The sequence below is a fragment of the Lethenteron reissneri genome, chromosome 45 (genome assembly GCF_015708825.2).
Source record: "Lethenteron reissneri isolate LAM-NWPU_2019-01 chromosome 45, ASM1570882v1, whole genome shotgun sequence".
NCBI classification, from domain to species: Eukaryota; Metazoa; Chordata; class Hyperoartia; order Petromyzontiformes; family Petromyzontidae; genus Lethenteron; species Lethenteron reissneri.
In genome coordinates, this window is record NC_083823.1 from 9469491 (window position 1) to 9493415 (window position 23925).

Below are 23925 nucleotides of genomic sequence, written 5' to 3' on the forward strand. Positions count from 1 at the left end.
ACATTCGGCGTTCGCCATTCGTATAGCGCAAGGCTATCGCCAAGGCGCTACGTTTCACGGACAAGTCTGCAGTCGTTTCACAATAGGGCACGAAGTTGCTGTGTGTCATCCATGTTGAGTCATTTTGTACGTAATTTTTCACATTTTGTTAGTATGGACCATCACGTCGGCAAAAAATACCCTACTTATTTTTGAATGACATCATGGGGTCTCTAACGTCCATTATAAAGCAGACTGGTGTATATATTTTTCTAGTTATTGCACCCACAGTAAAAACCAGGGAGGCCTTCTGGATTCAAACCGTGAACCTCTGCAACAAGCTGCTAACGCTAGCTGCTGGCCCACGTGACCGCCCTGTAAATGTAGCACTGTTTGCTGTGAGTTGATGCGCACACAGCCACCCTGCTGTGTAAGCTAATAGTGTCGCAAGTTGGTGGTTTTTTACGTCATTTGCTGGGCGAGCCATTTGCAAATCCCGCCCTGCGCTTACTCGCCTCTTAATTCAATGGGGAGAAAGTGGCACTTTGGGGTCATTCACCCATGTGCGCTTTTTCCAAAAACCACTTGCGCCCATATGATCGCAATCGCGCTCAGTGGTTTCTTGGCAGAGAGCAAAGCGTTTTTTAAATTGATTCCAGATTGTTCCCCAGGGAAGAGCAGACACGCGTTGCGTTCGGGAATGGCATGGTACCCGGGCAAACGTGCGTGCTTGCGTGTACCTTCGTGCGTGCGTGCACGTGCGTGCGGGGGAGCGGTAGTGCCGTGGTTAGCTGGCACTGTGCTACGAACCCGGTGGCCCAAATTCAATTCCCGAGGTTATGTCTGGTGCTGATGCGTAAACAAGCACTCGGGAGACAAAGGCAGCATGGTCTTTGCCACACCACCCCTGTCGTGAACGCTGTTTTAACCTTCATAGGTGCAAACAACACTTGCCCCAACATTCTGGTAAGTGTAGACCAAATTACATGCAAACGCTGGAAATTACTGGGTGTGTAACGATTATGCCATTAACATCCGTTTGTTTACTCTTAATTAATACACAGGGTGCACAGAGAATGGGGTGTATATGCGTGCAAGATTTGGCTTTGTTGTATGAAAACTGTACCCATATTTTTTGTTATTACGTGCTCAGTAAAATGAACGCAGAAAAACATTGAAGCTAGCAGAGCAGGCATCGCTGACAGCGCGAAGGAGACTGAAGCGCCGAGTGCAGGGCCGGCAACATGCGGCTCCGGAGCCACAATGTGGCTCTTTAAGGACCCACCGTCTTGTATTGCCGGCTCCGTCAAATTTTTTTTTTACGAATTCGAAAAGATGATGGATATTTGTTATTCTGGTTTGCCGACCCCTGTGACCTAGCGCGTCCGTACAAGAGAGAAGGTGCCATCGACTTGTTTAACTCTACTCGGGCATAATCTTCAAGGTGTTGCCAGCAAACTGACCCCTTCTCGGATGGCTTGGATTCATAGGCGAGAGCTGTCTGTAAAGACTGGCCCCCAGGTCAAAGTTGAAAAGTCTTTTAAGTGTCTTCCAAATCGTGGATTCCTCCCATGTTCGTGTACATTAGCAACCCTGGGCCAGTGTTGAGGACATTTCCACATTTATAGGGTGGCGGCCGCTCTGTCCACAGCACAATGTGTCCTTGAGTATTTAGTAGAACACATTACACAAAATAATAAGTGTTCAAAATACTTTAGTGCTTCCTTGGTGGATTTTGAGTAATGCAACTGATGAATGAATAAACTCTGCAGGCATCTCCCAACTTGCAAATAGAATAACATCCGAGTCCATCAGCCAATAGAACTCGCAAAAAAATATTATCCTGTGGCATTTGTTCTTTAAATGGGCTACACCCTGCTGATGACTCAAAGTAAAAATCAGCCTTGTTTTCAAAACAACGCAACTGAGAAAACAGTGACCCAGTTGGTGTCTGTTTTTTAGCCGAGACAGACACCTCGTCTGTTAATTTGTTTGTATATATCACCACAATCTGCCTAGGCCACTCATGATTACAGTGTAATAGCCCCATTTACATCTCTCCCTTTTACATCATTTAGCAAAGTTGTCGTCACTGTATTAATACCGCTTCCTGATTTGAGTCGGCTCGACCCACACGTCGCTGATGGAATCGTCCTTCCTGTCTCGTATCTGTCGCCTCTCAGCCTTCGCCTCCGCCACCTACCCTGCACACGAACTACCTTCCGTTGCGCATAAAGAATGTACTGTACTGTAGAGTACAATAAATTATTTACGTACAGTATTTTGGTGATTTTTTGATAGTGTAATTTTTTGTATTGTACCCAGTATAACTTGTGTTAAGGTTTATTGCTCTGCACTAGTGTTGAGTACAGTATGTTTTGTAATTTAATGTAATGTTGTGGGTACGTTGAGGATGAAGATGCCCACATTAACACCGCTTCTCTGTACCCTCCGTTGTCTTTGTTTAGCTCACGTGGCGTACAGACTCCGTTCCCCGATATATTTCTCTGATTTGCATCCTTTCGATATCCGTGATCGCATCTTTCAGGAACGCGTCCCCGACGTAACCGTTGCTATTACTGTCCTCTGGTCATAGTTTTTTTTCTCCAGATCCTTACTTTTATCATGTACACAGCTGCTGCGCTGCACTCAACTCTTCAGCAGTGAAGGCGAGTGGATGCTTTCTTACGCACTCGATAAGTACGAACGTACACTCCAATTTTGCTAAACGTGGTGGTGCACGCCTGTCGTAAGCGGCGCTGGTCATTCAAAACAATAACTTGAACGTTTAACGCATCGCACAGGTACTTACTCACAAGTTAGGCTTTGGAAATGCCAGCTGAAGCCACAGAAGAGCTGGGAGGTAGCAGGCATGTGGGGAGATAGTGTCAAATTCCCCTCCAAGCTCAGCAGTTCTCTATATATGAAGGTGTTATCGATCAATAGTGTTTATACATGTGGGCGGAAACTGGACCACCCAGACGAACCCACACATGTGAGGGGGCAATACTATCCCATACAGATGGAACAGGTGGAGTTCACATTTGCTGTAGCCACGTTTTTGTAGCAAGTCAGGGAAGGGAGTTCTACAGTATTTGTGTGATGCACCAACCCTCGCCTCCACAGTGATGGGTTAGAGACGTGCACCATCACTGCCTGCTGTTATTATTATTCTTACAAAAGTCACATGGTTGTACATCTGAGCCTGTTTTACCCTTACAGAATATCAGCCAATCAAGTGTTTACATTTGGGAGGAAACCCAAGCGTGCGAGGGGGGAACACTCCATCCCATACAGACGGAACAGGCGGGGTCCACATTTTTACTGTACCGCATTCTGGCGAGCCAGGGTATGGCACCTCTACACCCAACGGAATGGGAAGTTTCACAACATTTGTTAGATCCACCAATGCTTGCCTCCACTGTGCTGGATTAGAGGCATGCGCCACCGCCGCTTGGCTTATTGCGTATAAGACTCCGACCTGCAGGGCAGTTAGGTTCCAGCACAAGGCAGTACACCAAGTTGTTTGGTTAACAACCTCTGATGCATTTTCTGGTGTTCTCTTCTCTCTGTTGGTTTTCTTTGGCGAATCTTTAACTTTATGCCCACCCAAACAAATGTACTCGAATTTCAAGGTGGGGTCAAACTTCTAACACGGCTAGGCTGGGCTGGGTAATTAAAAACGAACTGGCATGTCAGTCCACTCGTGGAGCCTCCTTTGCGCATGAGAGCTTACATTCGCTCGGTGATGGTGTGGAGCCTATTAGTCCTGCAGCTCATCTCATGTTCACTGCCATTTTCCCCTCGGCGGAAACGTCGCAGCATCGGATTAGGAACCGTCCTGAACAGTGCCGGTATGCACAATTGATGATGTTAGAAGCGGCGGTATGACGTATCCGTCGCGTATCGCCACATTTCCTCCACCTCCGCTTAGCATGGTCGGGTACGTACAGTGAGAATGAAGCTCAACATACAGTACATTTCAACCACCGTGTCCTCAAAGTTAAACTGTTTGCTGGCTCGCAGCTTGCGTTTTGAACGTACTTTTCTCTGTGGCGCTTGCTCAGTGTCTTTGACATGGCCATTACAACCCCCCCGCCCCCCCCCATCCTCCTACCCCCTCTCTCGTGCCACCCAGCAGGCTCGGGAGCCTGCACATTCTGTGCTCGGTGACGCGGCAGAGCGGATTGTGAGACCCATTCATTTGGGGGGGGGAGGGTGGATTAGCGCAACGAAATTAAATACCGTTTTCTCGGTGCCCGGCACAGTTGGCGAAAGTGCGATTATGTGACCCCCCCCCTCCCCGGAACCGGATATCTTAATGGTGTTAAAAGGGGTTTTGCCAAGGGCGGTGCACCGCCCCCCCCCCCCGATGTGCGAACGTGTCAGGCCCGTGGCCTGCGCATGCTCCCCCGTATCAATCGATGCCCATTATCGCGTTGCACGCCGGCGTTGGTTGCGGGCACGTGGGTACGTGGGTACGTGGGCACGAGGGCTGGGCGGCAGCAGCGGTGCGTTTTTTGTTGTTGCTAATGCAACGCGAGCCGTACGACTGCACAAACACAACGCTGTTCCCCCTGTGGGGGGCAGCCCTCGGTAATGAGGAGATTGACAGCCCCCGGCTCTGTTTAGTCATGCAAGGGGCCCAATTGGGAGGTGGCATCCTCCCCTCCTAAGAGTGGCGTGTAATAATAAGCACTTTGGTATGGTTATGGCTAATATCTTTTTTTATTAGACGGTAATTGAAGTGCACTTTATTACAAACAAACCTCTCGGCATAATTTTCTGAAAATGTATCTTGGGACGTAGAGGCTTTTCTGGATGAAAGAAATAATTGCGATATTGGTTGTTATTCCCCTGATACTTAAGGGAGGGAGAGGCAATGGTAGCGCAGTAGTTTGCGCACTGCGCTGTGAAGCCAGCGACCCGAGTTAGATTCAAGGCCACGGCTAACATCCGTGACGCGCCTTATCGACCGTTCTAAAAGTTCTTTAAGTGAATGGCCTGTTAACTCCAGCTGGGCGTACTAAAGGATTGGCCGAAGTTAGTGCCACCACTTGCCTGACTTTGTCTAAATTTGACTTACAGTGCCCATGTTTGATTCCACACCAGGTACTGCTAATTTTTTTTTTGCTTCGAGGGGGGGGGAAGTCCAAGCCAAGTTTTAATACGATGTGATACTCTTCCACGGTGGTGAGATGTTAACTACCTCGCCTGGTATACAGGAGGTTGTGGGTTCGATACCGACCATGACGCCCGTATATGGTAGCGGCGATTTTTTTCCGGGTCCTCCGGGTTTTCCCTCCGCATTTAGAATCGACATGCGATTAGAGTATTTGGCTGCTTTAAATTTCCATGCAATAAGCCACTTCGTTGAACTATCATTTGTGGTCAGGTTGCTTCTGAAAAAGAGCTATATAGCTCAGTGGGCCTTATCTGGTAAAATAAAAAAAGTATTTTAGTAGTTTAGTTTAGACCCTGGTCCGATGGTTTGTGCGTTCTTACCAGTAATTACACTGGTCAACAAAAAAAAAATTCCTGGCCTGGACTTTTGCAGCTGTTTTAGACTAATTTCAGGGTGCTGATTCCAAATCTGATCTCAGATTTGCTCTATCACATCTCATTTTTATGCTATCGGCATACCCCATTTTAATTGATTTTACCCGAAATTAACTCTGTCACTTATGATTGCAAGTTGTTGCGAGTCAGTGACTGCTTTAGTGTTAAAATATGGTGCTGTATTTTTAGGATAGTGTGTTTATAATATCATTTTATGTAGATATCCACATTTATTTAATATTTTTCTTCTGCAGGTTTTATTGAAAATGCTATATTTGATATCTCAAAAACCTGATGTGATAGACAAAAACTGATGCCAGATTTGGAATCAGCACCCCAAAATTACCTTGAAATCGTTGGAATACCTTACGCCAGAAAAAGTGTGACCAGTGTTATCGAACCCACGTGGCCAAGATTGTTTGCGCAGTGTGTAAAACCATCGTCGGGCTCGGGCTGCACACTTGCGCACACAGTTGTAGGAACACATTCACGCGTTCTGGTGCGACCTATACAGATTATAATGATCGCTATGTTGAGGCTTTAATCATATTATTTCTATTCCGGCTGCATGAGCTTCATCGGGATAGGCAAAGGTGGGTTTAGAGAAAATCAACAAGCAGAGTGAGGCCGAGGCGTCAGGTGTCCAAACAGGTTTGGCAGGAGGAGAGCGGCTGTGACGGGCTGCCTACACACAGACAAGAGCAAGTTACTCACAATAGTGTGATTAGTGTTTGGGTAACAACAATAATTTCCACTTGTAGCGCGCAGTGATCACTCTCGACAACAACGAGAATGACTCAGAGGCGCGAAAAGGAACCACAGACAAGCGGGAGAGGCAGCCAGGTGGTGAGCTGGCACAAAATTCTGCCTCCCCCCCCTCCTAGCCATGCCATCTATTTATTATGATTATTAGCGGCCAATTGATAAGTGTTTACGTGTGAGAGGAAACCACGCATGTGAGGGGGCAACATTCTATCCCTTACAGATGGAACTGTTGGCGTCCATATTTGTTTTTACCACCTCCTCGACGCCCAAGGGAAGGGAGTTTCAAAGCATCTGTCCGGTGATCCACCCCCTGGGCAGCGGAGTTGCCACCACCGCCCGGCTTAAAGTCTCTTCCGCCACCACTTTCTGATTTGACGAGCTGGCAACATTTGCGGTTCGATCCTGAAATCGTTCTGTTCATGCCTCGTTTTTTAACGTCTCATTTGTATTCCTTAATTTTTGTTGTGTTCTGTCTCGCTTGCTAGATTGTGTCCACACAATTTGCGTGAATGTAAATTATTCCCAGAATTAGCATCAGTCACAATTGCATCTTGCACACGCATTTTGATGCACGTATTGGTCACGCAAGAACATATTTTAAACGATGAGCACTAACATGTAGTTCCTCAACTCGACACGGAGATATACTGATCAGATAGTGCAGGTATAGATATTAAACACACAGGCATAATTATCACATATACTGGGTTTCCCATGAGAAATTTGGAGAAATGACCTGGCTTTATAGAAGTGAAGAGGAGTCTGAGAATGATTCCAGCACTTCTTTATTTCTCAAACTCACAGCAACACTCGTTCCAAAACCAACCCCGAACACACGTCCCACAGCCCCTTTTAACCCCTCCATCTCCGCCCTCGCTCCCAATACACAGCTCCCAATACACATCCACGTCTGGTCTGGGTGACGTCACTGCCCTTTAACCCCTGACCCCCGTCCAGCGCATTCCCGCGCGTGTGATTGATGTGTGTTGTAGTGAGAGCGGAGATGTCGTGTCTGCGTGGTGCGTGTGCGTGAGGGTAGCTCGCAGATCCCTTACATCAGCATACATTACTTATTTTTTTTTCGTTTAAAGTTGTATTTTTATATGCAACGTCGTCGCTCATGCAACTTGCATCTCACAGTCGCTGCGGACCCACAGACGCGGCGAGCTGGAAGGCAGCAGCCAAGTGGTAAGTCGGCCCCACCAACAATTGTCCAAGCTCTGCAGTCCTCTGTATGTTAAGATGTTTCCAGACAATTTGTATTCGTACATGTGGGAGGAAAACGGGAGCCCCTGGAGAAAAATCCAAACTTGTAGAATTCGAGTAACTGACTTTTGAGCACAATGCAGCCGGGCTTCTGTAATTCATCGGATGGACAATGGGGTAATTAACAATAATTCCTGAGGTTCTTTATTTATTGTCACCAGGAGGAAATCGGCCAATGTTTTTGTCCAACACATGAGGCAACTGGCCGTCTTCTCTCTCATGAAAGAAGGGCATTGTGCCGAAACAGATCTTTCTTTTCAGTGCCAGCAAAAACATCCCCTTGTTATTGTAAGCAGTTAACCGGTTCTCATATAAAAATAAATTCGTAAAAGCAGCAACTGTATAGTTCCTTGTTTGAGTGGTTAACGATGATAAAGATGCCATTTTCACTGCTTAAATATGATTACCACTATAAACCTTTACAATCTGAACTTGCACAAATTGCATTTGACTCTTTTTTTTTTGCTCAAGAGTGCTATTTCAGATAATAAATAAGATAAATATAAAAATTCCCTTTTCTATCGCCACATAAAAATGTAGTATTTGAAGTGTCATGGGCCCAGAGCTTATGTTAACCGGCAGCATTTAACTTTCCAAAACTTTGGAACGGGTTTCGACTTTCGACCTTCGGGCTCTCATCCAGGCTTACCAAACAAATACTGCCGGTTTGGGAGGCGTGACGTCAGTTGCTTCTCTCCGCACCACGAGTCGTGGCTTAAACAAATGCTTCTTGTTCGCGCAAGTCTGGAAGTTCAGTAGGACTTTCGGCTTTTCTGGAGGTAAGGAATGGAAGTTGATTAATTTATAAATATTTGGCATTCTGCATGCGCCCATGTGTGTGTGGGGAACAGTGGCGCAACGGTTAGCGTGTTGCGCTAAGAACCTAGCGACCCGAATTTGATTCCCACTCACGTCCAACACCATTGACGATTTTCTGAATCGGTCCTGGGCCTCCCGTAGGTCCCTGAAGCGATGTGTAAACATCGCCACTGGCGTGGTGCTGGCTACCCACCACCTCGTGTGCTGTGCCGGCCTTCATAGGTGCTAGCAAACGGCACTTAACCCAACAGTCTGTTTAGACTATATGGGGTATCTTCGTGTTTTTTGGTATGATGGTGGCATAGTTATTCACACATTACACTGAAAATCTGTTCCATTACCAGGATTAGATAACGCTACAAATTTTGGTAAGGGCTAACACCAGTGGAGAGTTTTAGTAGAACCTGTTTGTAGTCTCTGCAAAGGATGACTCGGCATCAATGGATACCTGGTTCTGCGTGTGAACATAAGCACTGAGGAGACAAAGGCGGCCGGGCGTCGTGTGCTAGCCTCGCTGAGCCTTCACTGCGTCATGCTGGCCTTAATAGGTGCTACTCTCTAACACCGCTCGCCCCTATGATCTTTCAAAATGTTATGGGGGGGTGGTTGGGGGGGGTTCTCTGTCAGTGTTGTTTTGTGTGCGTTTTATGCAGAGCGGAGTAAAACTTGATGTTGTGACATACTGCCAAGGGTAAAGCTCTTGCATGGGACCTGGTTCTTTTGGAGGTTTGTTTACATGCAGCAACAGCAGCAGAACGCGTAGAGAGGAATTCCAAGAATTTTGCAATGACGAGGACGGGGCGGTGTCGTCCTTGTAAGTGATGTTGCATGAGAGCGTGGTTTTGGCAATGCTGCAACGACAACAACGACATTCAGCAGGCGGAGGGCGCTGCACAATGCCGCTGCCAGCTGGGATTTTCCCACACTTGCAGTATTGGCTACGATTCCTCGATTAAAATAGATTCCTGTGTGCACGATTCTCGTGCGTCCAATTGTGTACGCGTATCAGCGGTAGTTTGGAGCGGTTAGGGTGCTGCGCTTCGAACCCGGCGACCCAAGTTCGATTCACGCTCACGGCCACCAACACCGGTGACGATTATTTGAACCGGTCCTGGGCCTCCCCTAAGTCGACTCAGCCTTAAATGAGTACCTGGTGCGATGTGTAAACATCGCCACTGGGGAGACAAAGGTGGTCGGGCATGGTGCTGGCTACCCACCCCCTCGTGTGCTGTACCAGCCTTCATAGGTGCTCGCAAACCGCACTTACCCCAACAGTCTGTTAAGACTATACGGGGATTTTTGTCTTTGTAAGGTGTATAGTGTGTGTGTAGCGTTTTCTGGTGGAACAACCGGACTCCGCTCAGCTACCACCCCACCCTGTATGCCGTGGAATGGCTTACAACATTGAACACACAATTGTGGCCCTGCTGCTTTTTTCAAATGCCATACGAAAGAAGATGTCTTGTCTGTAGTGTGCAATGAAGGGTGTCGAGCGTGATGCTTGCCATCCCAAACCTCCATGATCTGTTCCGGCCTTCATAGGTGCTCGCTAACAGCACTTACCTAACAGTCCGTTAAGGCTATACGGGGCATCTTTGTATTCACACCTGATTTGTTACAATTGAGGTAATTGTAGCTGATGGCCAACTCGCCGGGAATGCGCCCGGTCTCAGAAGACATACTGTTTTGGGCCTGCCCAGTGCTGCTTGGGTGGATGAATGTGTGAACATTTCTTTTTACGATTTTTATTTTACCAAAATTTATTGGTTAATTTTGTGTCCGTAGAGAAGCGCTGGACACAGAACACGCGAGTGTTAGTTTCTGGAAGTTTCAAGTTTACGCTTGCGTCAGAACCGTTGTTCCAGTCGCTGGAACGCTGTGGTTTATTTCTTCTTCCCCCATGCCTTTTTGTCACCTGATCTCCGTTTCACGTTATCCTTCTTTGGTCACCCAACATTGAGAAGGCATCTGCATTTAATTGCTCGCCGAAGATTTGGTCACCTTTAAGGTGTGGCATAGTGCTCCTCCTTCACGGGCCGTGTGTATAATGAATCCAAGTGTGTGTGGTGTGTGTGTGTGTTCCCTCTTCGTATAAAGAGTTGTGGTATAGCACACTGCGCTACAAACCCAACAACTCGAATTCCATTCCTGTTCACGACCAACATCGGTGACGAATAATTTACCTAGTCTTGGGCCTCCCCGAAATTAGGTTGACTCGGCCTTAAATGAGTACCTTGTGCTGTGTGTAAATATCAGCACTGGGCAGACAAAGGCAACCGGGCGTGGCGTTGGCCACCAACCCCCTCGTGTGCCTTGCCAACCTAATTTAGGTGCTCGCTAACAGCACTTGCCCCCAACAGCCCGTGTGTGCTACGTGGGATCTTTGTCCCGTGTTCATTAATTTGCAGGGCTGACAAAGAGCGTGAAGCTTAGAAGCCCAGAAGTTTTCATTCCTCTTCATGTGTCTGAAGCCACACTCACGTCTGTCTTCACATCGAGCGCTGTTCTGATAACTGCCTGGCTGTGTGTCCTGAACTCTTTAACACACGTTTGAAATGTCTGCATCGACAAAATTTGGTTAAAATCACCACCAGGTGCTCCGCCATAACGCTTACGTGACGCCGCTGCGTATGTATGTGCTGTATGTTGAAACTTCTTTCGCATCGTACCTAGCCAACCGTGCTTTATTAGAGGTATGGAAGTGATGTCACGGGGAAGTCACTCGAGTGCCATGATGACTTTCCTGGCTGTAGCTTTCAAGTCTCGTTCATCTCCTGAATGGAGCTTTTAACTCAGTACATGCCTGCGCCAATTAAGATGTTTATTTCTCGGTTGCATCAGATTTAGTGAACGTTTTAACATCGGTGTTGTGTGCCGAGGCAGCCGACATTCAGCAGTGAATTGACAAAGTGCGGTGTGTGCACACGTTGGTATATTCTCAATACAACCACTTAATGCACTTGAGGATTCATATTCACAGCCAGATTATTAATGAAGTTTGCTGTCTTTTCTCGCACCTCCGATTAACACGGTTGGCTATGTACGGTGTGAAAGAAATTCAACGTACAAAGGAGAAGCCGGAGAAATATCACAAGTCAATCTACATGGGGCTATTTAACTTTTATTTGCTTATCAAGTTAACGGAGCGTTGGCCGGCACCTCCTTGCGTCAGAGCTTGCCATTGATAAAGAGACTTTGAGTCCGTACTTGGCCGTCACGTGTATTTTTTTAAACGACTTCGACTTATGACCCACAGCTTTTTTATTGGCGCACGTGAGCTATTGAGACGGGGCTGGCCCAGCAGGCTCCGAATGGTTATTCTTTCATCTTCCTTAATGGACGCAGATCACATCCGGCCATATACATATCTATATAGAAACTAAGCACGTTTGTCAATACACTGCGGCCTTAAAAGGAAAAGACATAATAGGTAATGTTTTGGGCAATAGTCCTTTATGGCACATTTGTTGATGCAGCATCGCCAAATGTTATGTATATTAGGATTGTTAAAATCGTTTTTCCACTCCTGGTTTGCCACGCATATAAATGTTTTAGAAAAAATATAAACCTCTTTCACTGAGAAATGGTTGGGAGCTGATACAGTGGTGTGTAAGGGTTAGCCACACTTAATTTGCCATCCAGAGGACACCGGTTTGATCTCATCTCCTGGCACGGCAGTTATAGCGATGGGGCAAGCTTCTAAACCCCCCCACCTCCCACATTGCCCCTTTCCATCACCTGATTACTGGTTTACTGGATTTTGTTTAACAACCCCCAATCTATGTTTGTACATACCAAGGGTGGCATAGTCGGGTTTTTTTCAATCGGGTTTAATTGTCTTTTTATATTAAACCCGATCATCTGAGATTGGGAGAAATCCGGTTTAATTGGTTCTAATTGCAGAACCGCACTTCTCAACGATGGGCTTCATCCATTCCAAGCTAAGCAACTCACTGGCGCCCACGATTGTGGAGAAGCTCATGTTCATCAAGACCAACCTGCCCGCCGCATTCTACGACTACCCCGTGCCCGACGGCCCCGAGTACGATAGCAGCACCGACGAGGAAACAGCCTAAGCCTATCAGAGTTTTGCATTCATTAAACCAGGGTTTAGTTCCCCGAAATCGGGTTTAATTGTGTTAAAGAAAAAACCTGATGCCTGCCGCTTGAAAAATCGGGTTTTTTCCACCCATGGTACATACAACCCAGAAAGGTGCCAGAAAGATGTGGCACTACTTGAGCATATTGGCACAAGACCAAGGAAAGTGGAAACAAATGATGAAATGTGCAGTTTGGACACCTAGGGGTTATGTGCCCACGGATCGTGATGATGAGGACATACATCATCCCACCTCCGTGCCGCTGCATGGCCACCGTGCCGCTGTAGTTCTGTGACACGGTACGAGCGCTTGTGTTGAAGCTGTCGGAACCGTGATCAGGAGGCCCCATGTGTCGCTCTTCTCTCACTCGCCTGTGCCCAGGTGCCCTATAGCTGATATTTAAAAAAACATTTTTACCAGGTCAGGCCCACTGAGCTATGTAGCTCTTTTTCAGAAGCGACCTTGCCACAAATAATAGCTCAACGAAGTGGCTTATCACTTGGAAATGTATCGCAGCCAAATGCTCTCAACGCGTGATGTTGATTCTAAATGTGGGGGATAACAAACCCGGAGGACCCGAGAAAAATCAACGCTACCGCGGGGAGGAAGAACATGAAAACTCCAAATATACAGCAGGGTTGGGATCGAACCCATGGCCTCCAGTATACCAGGCGAGGTAGTTATCATCTTGCCACTGTGGCCCAAATCATATCAACAAGCACATGCACAAAGCTGCAATACAAGCCAATGCCACTGAGAGCGTTGAGCCGGTCTCTCTCCAGCAGACTGCTCGCCCCCAGTCACGAAACGGCTGTCCTTCACAACCCGGTTGTTTAAGCCAAGGCCATAATTTCATGTATATTGGGGGGGGGGGACGGGACACATCCCTCCCCAATATTCAAATATGCTCAAAATGTCCCCCCCCCCCCCAATATATTGATGTAAAAAATATTTTTACAAAATTTGGCCTCATATCCGCAAACCTACAAAGTGTTACACCGGTCAGGCTGCAGCCCATATCCATCCGGATGCCCAGTCTTTGTACAGAGCCCAATTATACAACGCTTGGACACAGTGAATATTCAATTCATAGAGGTTCCATCAAGCTGGATTCCACAAGCTGCAGCAGCTTGAGAATGTGCTACTACGCAGAGACATGGACAAGGTGGTAGACGAGTCTCCTGAATTGAATTCAAGATGACTGCAGGTGCAGCTGGCCATGTTTGGGGCGAATTACACATCTCAAATGAGCTCAGATGTTGCTAGCATTATTAGGGAAATAGTGCCAGAGGTGAGAGGTCTCTTCAGTCAGGTGGAAGCTTTAGTAAGGCTTCTGCTGGTCGTCCCTGCCTCCTCTTTAGAGGCTGAGAGGAGTTTTAGTGCTCTGAGGAGGCTTAAGACATGGCTTAGATCTTCGATGAGTCAAACAAGGCTGAAAAATGTGGCCATGTGTCATGTGCACCAGGAGAAACTGGACTGGACCTTGAAGGAATATGCCAGTCTTCTAACGGTGTCAACGATAAGCGCAAACAGAGCTTGGGATCCTTTGCTTGAAGAATGGCAAATCAAAGCACTTGTCATTGCCTGGAGAGGAGTTGATAGGAGAGCAGAGCAAAGGAGCAAAAATGACTGCAGAGCAGGAGAGAGGAAAAGAGATGACTGGAGAAGAGAGAAGAAGATAGGACCAGTGGGGAGGAGGCGAGAAGGCTGGAGAGGAGAAGATATGAGAGGAGAGCAGAGCAAACGCCCCTGCTGCCCACCCAAGTTTACTTGTAAATATGTAAATAAAACAACAATTTGCTAAACCTTGGCCACAATATCTGGACTTGTCTTCAAATGACAATGCATAGATTTCTGTTTATATGATTGTGGTTATGGTTGTACTTTATTCATCCCTAATATCTGCCATTAAATACAATGAAACAAGAAAAGGTAAAAAAAAGAAAAAACAGAGCAATGTAATACAATACACTATTAGACATTATTGTAAAAAATAAATAATACGTCCATCTCATGTGTTAGTGAATTTTTAAATATTTTTGGCAGAAAATGGCAGGAAATTAGTTTTCAAATTTTGATCTTTTTTCTGGGGGGGACCCCCAGACCCCCTGAAAGATTTGGTCCCCCCCCAATGTTGACTCCATGGCTACGGCCTTGGTTTAAACGCTCAGTTATTTCGGTTGCGGAAAATTACTCTATTGGGATTCCACAAAGCGGCAATCATCGCTGCCTACTCGGAGAATAATGCCTGTTGTGTGCCAGTCAGGTGGCCGAGTTGCCTTTTGCCACACAGGGGACAGCTGCCACCAAGGGTGCCTTTTCAATTTTCTTTAGATGAGGTAAGTTGCTTATCGCGTGCAATTAGCTTTTGAGATGCGTCTGCATAATGGAGGGCTCTCTAGCAAATGCAAATAATAAATATTATTTGCATGTCCTGTTTGTTTTGTAGTCGCTGGTGACTGGATTGAGGGTGGCTCATTTAATCTACTTGCTGAGTGTCTTTGACACGGCCATCATGAGCCCACAGAGGCACCCGGCCATTGCGGCATAGATAAAATACTTGGTCACTGAGTTTGTTGAATTCACTGTAGCCTCACTGTGCCCAGTGCTGTAAGATGATCAGTTGAGAGGTAATATTTACTCTTTCTGAGCCGCGTCGCCCACACGCGCAAAACTGTGCGAATTGAAAACCTTATCAAGTTACGTGACCTCGTAGTTTTTTGTTCAGATTTGTAACTTTTCCTCATGAATGTAATTTAAAAAAGCGGTCACATTTACTTGCGCAAGCGTGAAAACTGTGCCCCTTGAGTGTCGGGCAGTGGAGTCCACGAATCATCGGTGAGAGTTCCACGTTCAGAGTTTAGAACCTCTATCCTGGAGGAACCTGATGAGCTATTAAGCTCTTTATCACATATTTACATCAGGTGCGGGTCGGCGAATTACATCGACAAACAGTACAAAAAAACGACCGGTGCAAAATAGATGAAAGCTAAGCAAGTCACTATAAATACATTGTAGAAGTACAAATTGCACAAGTGCAAATATTCCTGCCGATTTGTCGGCACCAAATTCACGCTCGTGGGCGAGTTAGTCTCCTGCCTTAGTTGAACTCTTTTTGACTTCTCCCCCAGTGCTCCATCGGTCTGCTCCGTCCTCTCTCGCCGATCAGTGTGTACCAGCTTCAACAGACCAAAATCGACTTGGACTATGATCCGCTGCTCGCTGCTGCTATACCTGCTGCGTGTAAATCTCGCGTACGATATAAGGCCAGCGCAGTTTCAAGGTCTCCGGCCCAAAGATGCTGGAACACGCTACCAGCTCATGTTCGGGATCCATCCGTGAGTCCGAGCCAGTTCTGGAACAGACTCCAAATAGTGTTGTTGTTGTTCCATGGAGCCTACTTCAATGTGTAATCAATGTGCGTTCGTGATGGACAGGACTCGTAAGAGTGCAATAACAAATCTTTTTACTGACTTCCCACAAAGAGGTACTAATTTTATCGCACCCAATTGGGATGATGGCTTAAGCCGGATTATAACTTTGCATTCTTCTGAGTGTGCGCCACGCTCTTAATACGCATCGGTCGGGAATGCGTGTTTGTTTAATGGGCGTCTGACATCTTTGCTGCGTGCGTGTCCACCGCGAGCGCTCGTGCAGTTGGAGAACGCGGTGCTCTTATTTTAACTGGTACCTACATGGGGGGTGGGGGGGTCATGTTGTGTAATAGTTTTGTCACCTGTCATGTGTTTAAAGGAATGTACGGGGTTATGCAATCGCTGCATCCAGCACTTCTCAAGCGGCATTGAAATGCCACAGTAGCTAGATGTTAACTAACTCGCCTGGTCTACAGGAGGTCGTGGGCCCGACCTTCATGCCTGCTGTATATTTGGAGTATGGATTTTTCTCCGGGTCTTCCAGTTTTCCCCTCCACATTTAGAAACACGCATTTAGAGTAATTGGCTGCAATACATTTCAACACGATAATCCCCTCCGTTGAGCTATCATTTGTGGCCAGGTTGCTTCTGAACAAAGAGCTACATAGCTCAGTGGGCCTTACCTGGTAAAATAAACAAATTTTTAGTTTACAGTTTTTTAAGATGTAACGAGCTCTCATGCCATGCTCATTTCTATTTGGTGGCTCAGAAAAGTGGTGAAAATGACATGTTTCTCTATGTCGTGACCACTGTTGGGTGTTACGACAGGAGGACACTGGGCAAATATGCACATACCCTGGCAGTTCATCATGTTCGCCTTTATTACGGAAACTGATAAAGCAGTGACCTCTATCCCTAAACTTCTCTTCTGTAAAAGCACCGGGGCTTTGATGTCCTTCCTTGATGTCGACGGTTGGCGTGTTTTAGAGGCGGCCGAGCGGCTCGTGGAGTTTGCCCGTTGAGTAATTGCTGAGCCGCAATTTTAACACGAGTTCCCCCCCCTCCCCGGTTCAACGTGGGCATCCCACACACGTGGGTTTACGCAGTGGTCCCTCTGTTAACGATATTAATTGGGTTCCAATAAAACAACTGTGAATTTAAATGATCGTTTATCATGATATTAACCTTTCGGCGGTACCCCGGGGTACCATAGTACCCCGGCTCTCGTATAATGTCCGTGATGCAGTCACTGACACGGACAGAGTGAGGCTCTACCCAATGTCAGGAAGGACACGGCATTGCCTCCTGACAACACAACTCTTGATGGCAGTAACATTTTCAATGAAATTCTTATCAACAGGTTGCATGTTCTATCCTAACCTATGTCTGTGTGTGCGTATGTGGGTCTGTCTGGTGTGTCTGTGTGTGTGTATCTGTGTGCGTGTGTGTGTGCCTGTGCTCCTGGTCTTCATTCAGGCGACAGTCCGTGTATGCGCATGTGAGCGTATTTTTTGCTGAGTCAGGAACGAGCGAGTGAACAAGTAGGCGAGAGAGCGTACGCGTGTGTGTGTGCGAGCGCGTGGACGAAGCGGTGTGGGCGCGCGAGCGAGTGGGTTGAGTGGCTCTGTGAGTGGGCGAGCGCGCGCGTCCCCCCTCGGACCCTCGGCAGACATGCCCCTGTTCGGCAAGTCCCACAAGACGCCGGCGGAGGTGGTGCGCCACCTCAAGGAGAGCCTGGCACAGCTGGAGAAGCAGGACAAGAAGGCGGAGAAGGTGCGGTGAGCACATGCGGGATTCTTGTCGTTTTGACAACGGTTTCTCAGAGTGGACCCAAGGGCCCAAAAACATAAAAAGGCCAACAACAAACAGCACTGTCCAAGTTTAGGTTTTTTTGGGGTCAGATCTCGTAAATATGAATGTCATTAAACCTGCCACCACCCAACACGGCCAATTAGTTAGGTTTGTCACATAAACAAAACATGCCAATTAAGTTACTAGTTCAGCACACCAGTGTGTTGGAGAGTAAACAAACCCACAACATTTACAAGTATGATGTTTCGCAGGTAATTACAACCAGCCTCTTAACTCAAAAACTCTATTCTGGATAATATTGTTTTCGAAAGTCTACATGTTAATTCGACCGTCGAAGTTGTAATAGATCACTGTTGACGTGCTTCTTAAATTGAGCAAGGTTGTTAAAAGAGGCTGGGAAAATCGACGGTGCAGGGGAATTCCATAGTGGAGCAGTGTGAGGGAAGGAGCAGGAAATGTAAAGTGGTCTCCACGTGTGGATTATGTTGGCGAGCCAAAGAGGTATTCGGCACTGGGTTACGTGGTGCCGGAAAGCGATTTTCTGACGACCGTAGGAGAAAAACAAGCCAGGCCACGTTGTTGGAAAGCAGCAATGGTTTTCCCATTATCCTGTCACACATTAGTGGAAACTGACACATGAATTACACTGTGGAGACCAGGTCAACCCTTTCCCATTCCGAGACGTCTGTAATTTGCAGGGTGGGTGGGTCACATTCACTGCTGAATCTTGTTCCAATGACGTACTTGTCCGTCATCGGAACAAGGTTAATGGGGTTCGTGATATCTAGACACAGTCCATAAATTAACAGGCATTTAGACCCAGTTGAAAGAGGACGGGTATTGAGACTGAGCGAGCAGAACGTATCACTCGATGGGCAGTGGCCGATGGAGGAGAATGGTGACGGAGTGGCAGTCAAACGAGAGAATGCGTCGAGGAGTATGATCGCCGAGGAGATGAAGCAATGTGACCGGTTTAGGTGCAGGAGCGAATTGGAACGGTGGCAGTACTGGACCGTGAGGGATAATGACAGCGTATGGGAGGGGGGAGGCCTTCGTCCAGCAGTGGAGAGATGGCTGATTGTACTCTTGTACTAATCTGCTCTTGTGGCCGCTAGAGTTTATGCTCTTGCCGCTTGAACTGCTCCCGGTGCGGCTGCTTTTTCTGGTGCTACCGCTGTGCATTCCAACGCTCGCTCGGTGGTTGCTATTGGTGATGCTGATGCTTAATTACTGCCGTTGCTAATGGTTCATGATCCTGCTGCCAATGCTCCCGCTGCTGCTATTTGCATTACGACGACTGCTATTGCTGCTTCTACTGATCCCACAATCACCGCTGTTCTCCCCATTCCCCCCCCCCTCCGCCAACTTCCCAACACTTTTGAGGTTAAGCTTGGTGGATCGTGTAGAGAACATTGCAACTCCTAAACCCGGAAAATTCGGTGCTGGTGGTCAGGCGATGGCAGCGCAGCAAGTAGTTCCTGGAGCACAGCTTTTTGGACCCTGTGTTTTCCTCTCATACGTGTAGTGGGTCAACAAAAATGTCCTATATTTTTTTTATTTTACCAGGTCAGGCCCACTGAGCTATGTAGCTCTTTGTCAGAAGTGACCCGGCCACAAATGCTCGATCAACAAAGTCACGTGGGATATTTATAGCAGCCAAATACTCGAAACACAATGTTTCTAAACGTGGAGGGAAAAACTGGAGGACCTGGAGAAAATCGATGCGACCACGGGGAGAACATGCAAACTGCATATATACTGGCATCAGGGTTTGGATCGAACCCACAACCTCTTGTTTACCAGGTGATGCAGATACCCTCTCGTTACCGTGGCGCCCCAGTGAGCTGGGTACTCGGTTTTCCCGCACACGAAATCAGATAGGGCTTGCAAAGAATTTGCCAAAAATTCCAATGCAGGAATATCCCAAAAAATCACCCATATTTGAGACTCAATATGGATTTCCTGGATAAATAAATTAGAAATAAATAAGTGTAATCTGCAGCATTAGCAGTAAGAGTGTCAGCATCAGGTATTACAGTATATAGACACTTACGTGCAGGAAGGGTACACACCTGAAACCACAACATTGATGTCCACATTTGAAAAGGTACTTGCAAGCTGCTTAAATTGAATAACCGACAGCAACCTCGCCCCACCTCGCAACTTATTGGTGGACTAATGTCCGCTCTTCAGATCGTCTGTGCCCTCACCTTGTGCTGCTGCTGCACACTGACAAGCTATAATCAGCTGGGCCAAAAAAACACACACAGCTGGGAATAAGGAGTGATTGAGAGGGAGATGTTGGTTTAAGGCGCATTTAAGCTCCTGATTAAAAAAAACATGCTTGTCACATCATGGGGTGAGAGGAACATCTTGAGCAAGCAGGGGGAGTGCAAATCATCCACTATTATAGCAACAGGCATGTGCCACCAATGTCATATCCTGTTGCTGCTGTGGTTAATAATACTGCAACCCCATTGATGGATGCTGCCTCTACTACTGTTGCTGCTCTTGCTACCACCACTGCTGCATCTGCTATCACGGCTACTGCTGATGTTACCACCACTACTGCTGCCAGTGCTGCTGCTGCCAGCACTGCTGTTGCAGCCGCCGTTGCAATGAATGCAGCGACCGCTGTTGGCGCTGCTGACCGGTGCTGCGTGGGGTGGGGCGCGTGTGCAGGCGAGCGAGGAGGTGTCGAAGAGCCTGGCGGCGATGAAGGAGATCCTCTACGGCACGGGAGACAAGGAGCCCCAGCCGGAGGCTGTGGCTCAGCTGGCCCAGGAGCTCTACAACAGTGGCCTCATCCCCGTGCTCATTACACAGCTGCAGCGCATTGACTTTGAGGTGCCGCAACCACCGCACGATCGCTACATTATAGTTAGACCATGATATCACTACACCACTACTGCACCACGGCATCACCCGGCACCACTAAACCACGACATCACCACCACCGCTACACCACGCATCACCACTACACCACCACCGCTACACCACCACCGCTACACCACAGCATCACCACCACCGCTACACTACGACATCACCACCACCACTACACCACGACATCACCACCACCGCTACACCACGACATCACCACCACCACTACACCACGACATCACCACCACCCCTACACCACGACATCACCACCACCACTACACCACGACATCACCACCATCACTACACCACGACATCACCACCACCACTACACCACGACATCACCACCACCACTACACCACGACATCGCCACCACCACTACACCACGACATCACCACCACCACTACACCACGACATCACCACCACCGCTACACCACGACATCACCACCACCGCTACACCACGACATCACCACCACCGCTACACCACGACATCACCACCACCGCTACACCACGACATCACCACCACCGCTACACCACGACATCACCACCACCGCTACACCACGACATCACCACCACCGCTACACCACAACATCACCACCACCGCTACACCACGACATCACCACCACCGCTACACCACGACATCACCACCACCGCTACACCACGACATCACCACCACCACTACACCACGACATCACCACCACCGCTACACCACGACATCACCACCACGACATCACCACCACCACTACACCACGACATCACCACCACCGCTACACCACGACATCACCACCACCACTACACCACGACATCACCACCACCACTACACCACGACATCACCACCACCGCTACACCACGACATCACCACCACCGCTACACCACGACATCACCACCACCGCTACACCACGACATCACCACCACCGCTACACCACGACATCACCACCACCACTACACCACGACATCACCACCACCGCTACACCACGACATCACCACCACCACTACACCACGACATCACCACCACCACTACACCACGACATCACCACCACCACTACACCACGACATCACCACCACCGCTACACCACGGCATCACCACCACCGCTACACCACGGCATCACCACCACCACTACACCACGACATCACCACCACCGCTACACCACGACATCACCACCACCGCTACACCACGACATCACCACCACCGCTACACCGCGACATCACCACCACCGCTACACCACGGCATCACCACCACGGCATCACCACCACCGCTACACCACCACCGCTACACCACCACCGCTACACCACCACCGCTACACCACCACCGCTACACCACCACCGCTACATCACCACCACCTCTACCACCACCGCGACATCACCACCACCGCTACACCACGGCATCACCACCACCGCTACACCACGGCATCACCACCACCGCTACACCACATCACTCACCACCGCTACACCACGACATCACCACCACCGCTACACCACGACATCACCACCACCGCTACACCACAACATCACCACCACCGCTACACCACGGCATCACCACCACCGCTACACCACAACATCACCACCACCACTACACCACGACATCACCACCACCGCTACACCACGACATCACCACCACCGCTACACCACAACATCACCACCACCACTACACCACGACATCACCACCACCGCTACACCACAACATCACCACCACCACTACACCACGACATCACCACCACATCACCACCACCACTACACCACAACATCACCACCACCGCTACACCACAACATCACCACCACCGCTACACCACGACATCACCACCACCACTACACCACGACATCACCACCACGACATCACCACCATCGCTACACCACAACATCACCACCACCGCTACACCACGACATCCCCACCACCACTACACCATGACATCACCACAACGACATCACTACCACCGCTACACCGCGACATCACCACCACCGCTACACCGCGACATCACCACCACCGCTACACCACACATCACCACCACCACTACACCACAACATCACCACCACCGCATCACCACCACCGCTACACCACGACATCACCACCACCACTACACCACGACATCACCACCACGACATCACCACCACCACTACACCACGACATCACCACCACGACATCACCACCACCACTACACCACAACATCACCACCACCACTACACCACAACATCACCACCACCGCTACACCACGACATCACCACCACCACTACACCACGACATCACCACAACGACATCACCACCACCGCTACACCACGACATCACCACCACCGCTACACCACGACATCACCACCACCGCTACACCACACATCACCACCACCACTACACCACAACATCACCACCACCGCTACACCACGACATCACCACCACCACTACACCACAACATCACCACCACCACTACACCACGACATCACCACCACCACTACACCACGACATCACCACCACCATTACACTACGACGTCACCCACCACTACACCACGGCATCACCCACCACCGCTACACCACAACATCACCACCACCGCTACACCACGACATCACCACAAAGGCATCATCCACCACCGCTTCACCACTGCATCACCCACCACCGCTTCACCACATCACTCACCACCGCTTCACCACTGCATCACCCACCACCGTACACGAATGCAGCGACGTCACTCGAAGGGGGGAGTTGTCGTGGCACGGTCCCAGAGTTGGTCTCCTCGTTCCCAGAGTTTCAAATTCCGCTCGACGCCTTCCTCTGCCACTGCCACGCTTTCACCGCGGTGACCTTGCTCCTTGTCCAGAAGGATGCAAAGAAATTCAGCTCTGTGTGTGGGAAGAGTGAACTGATGTGCCCGGAGAAAACCCAGTGTGTTACGAGGAGGTAACACTGCCATCTATAGGTCACCCCACGGCCCTGCAGGGGAGAGCATCGCGATGCTCGTCTGTGCTTGTTGTGTTTAGTTTGTAGTCATTTCCCCGCACCTCCTATTAGCACGGTTGGCTATGTTCCTGTGCCAAAGAAGTGCATCATATGCACATACATAGAGCGCTACGGTAGCGAGATGTTAACTACCTCGCCTGGTATACAGGAGGTTGTGGGTTTTATCCTGACACTCATGGCTGTATATTTGGAGTTTGCATGTTCTCCCCGTGGTCGTGTGGATTATTCTCCGTGGATTATTCTCCAGGTCCTCTGGTTTTTCCCTCCACATTTAGGATTAACATGCTTTTAAGAGTATTTTCCTGCTTTACATTTCCACAGGAAAAGCCACTTTGTTGCGCTATAATTTGTGATAGGTCGCATCTGAAAAAGAGCTATACAGCTCAGTGGACCTTACACCTGGTAAAATAAAATCCAAATAATATAATAGTA

The 23925-nt window shown here is 48.5% G+C and overlaps 1 protein-coding gene across 4 annotated transcripts in view; it reads left to right on the top strand.

Annotated features, from left to right (window-relative positions):
* Positions 1-23925, top strand: part of CAB39 (calcium binding protein 39) — a 56327-nt gene that overhangs the window by 12557 nt on the left and 19845 nt on the right. For 2 of the 4 annotated variants that reach the window (XM_061570290.1, XM_061570293.1), the window contains exons 2-3: positions 17339-17635; positions 20357-20521. In XM_061570290.1, coding sequence (XP_061426274.1) covers positions 17534-17635; positions 20357-20521 — 267 coding nt within the window. In that variant the 5' untranslated portion in view covers positions 17339-17533. Of the gene's footprint in view, positions 1-7443; positions 7492-17338; positions 17636-20356; positions 20522-23925 lie in introns of all 4 variants that reach the window. The other 2 variants (XM_061570291.1, XM_061570292.1) reach the window with 2 other exon arrangements.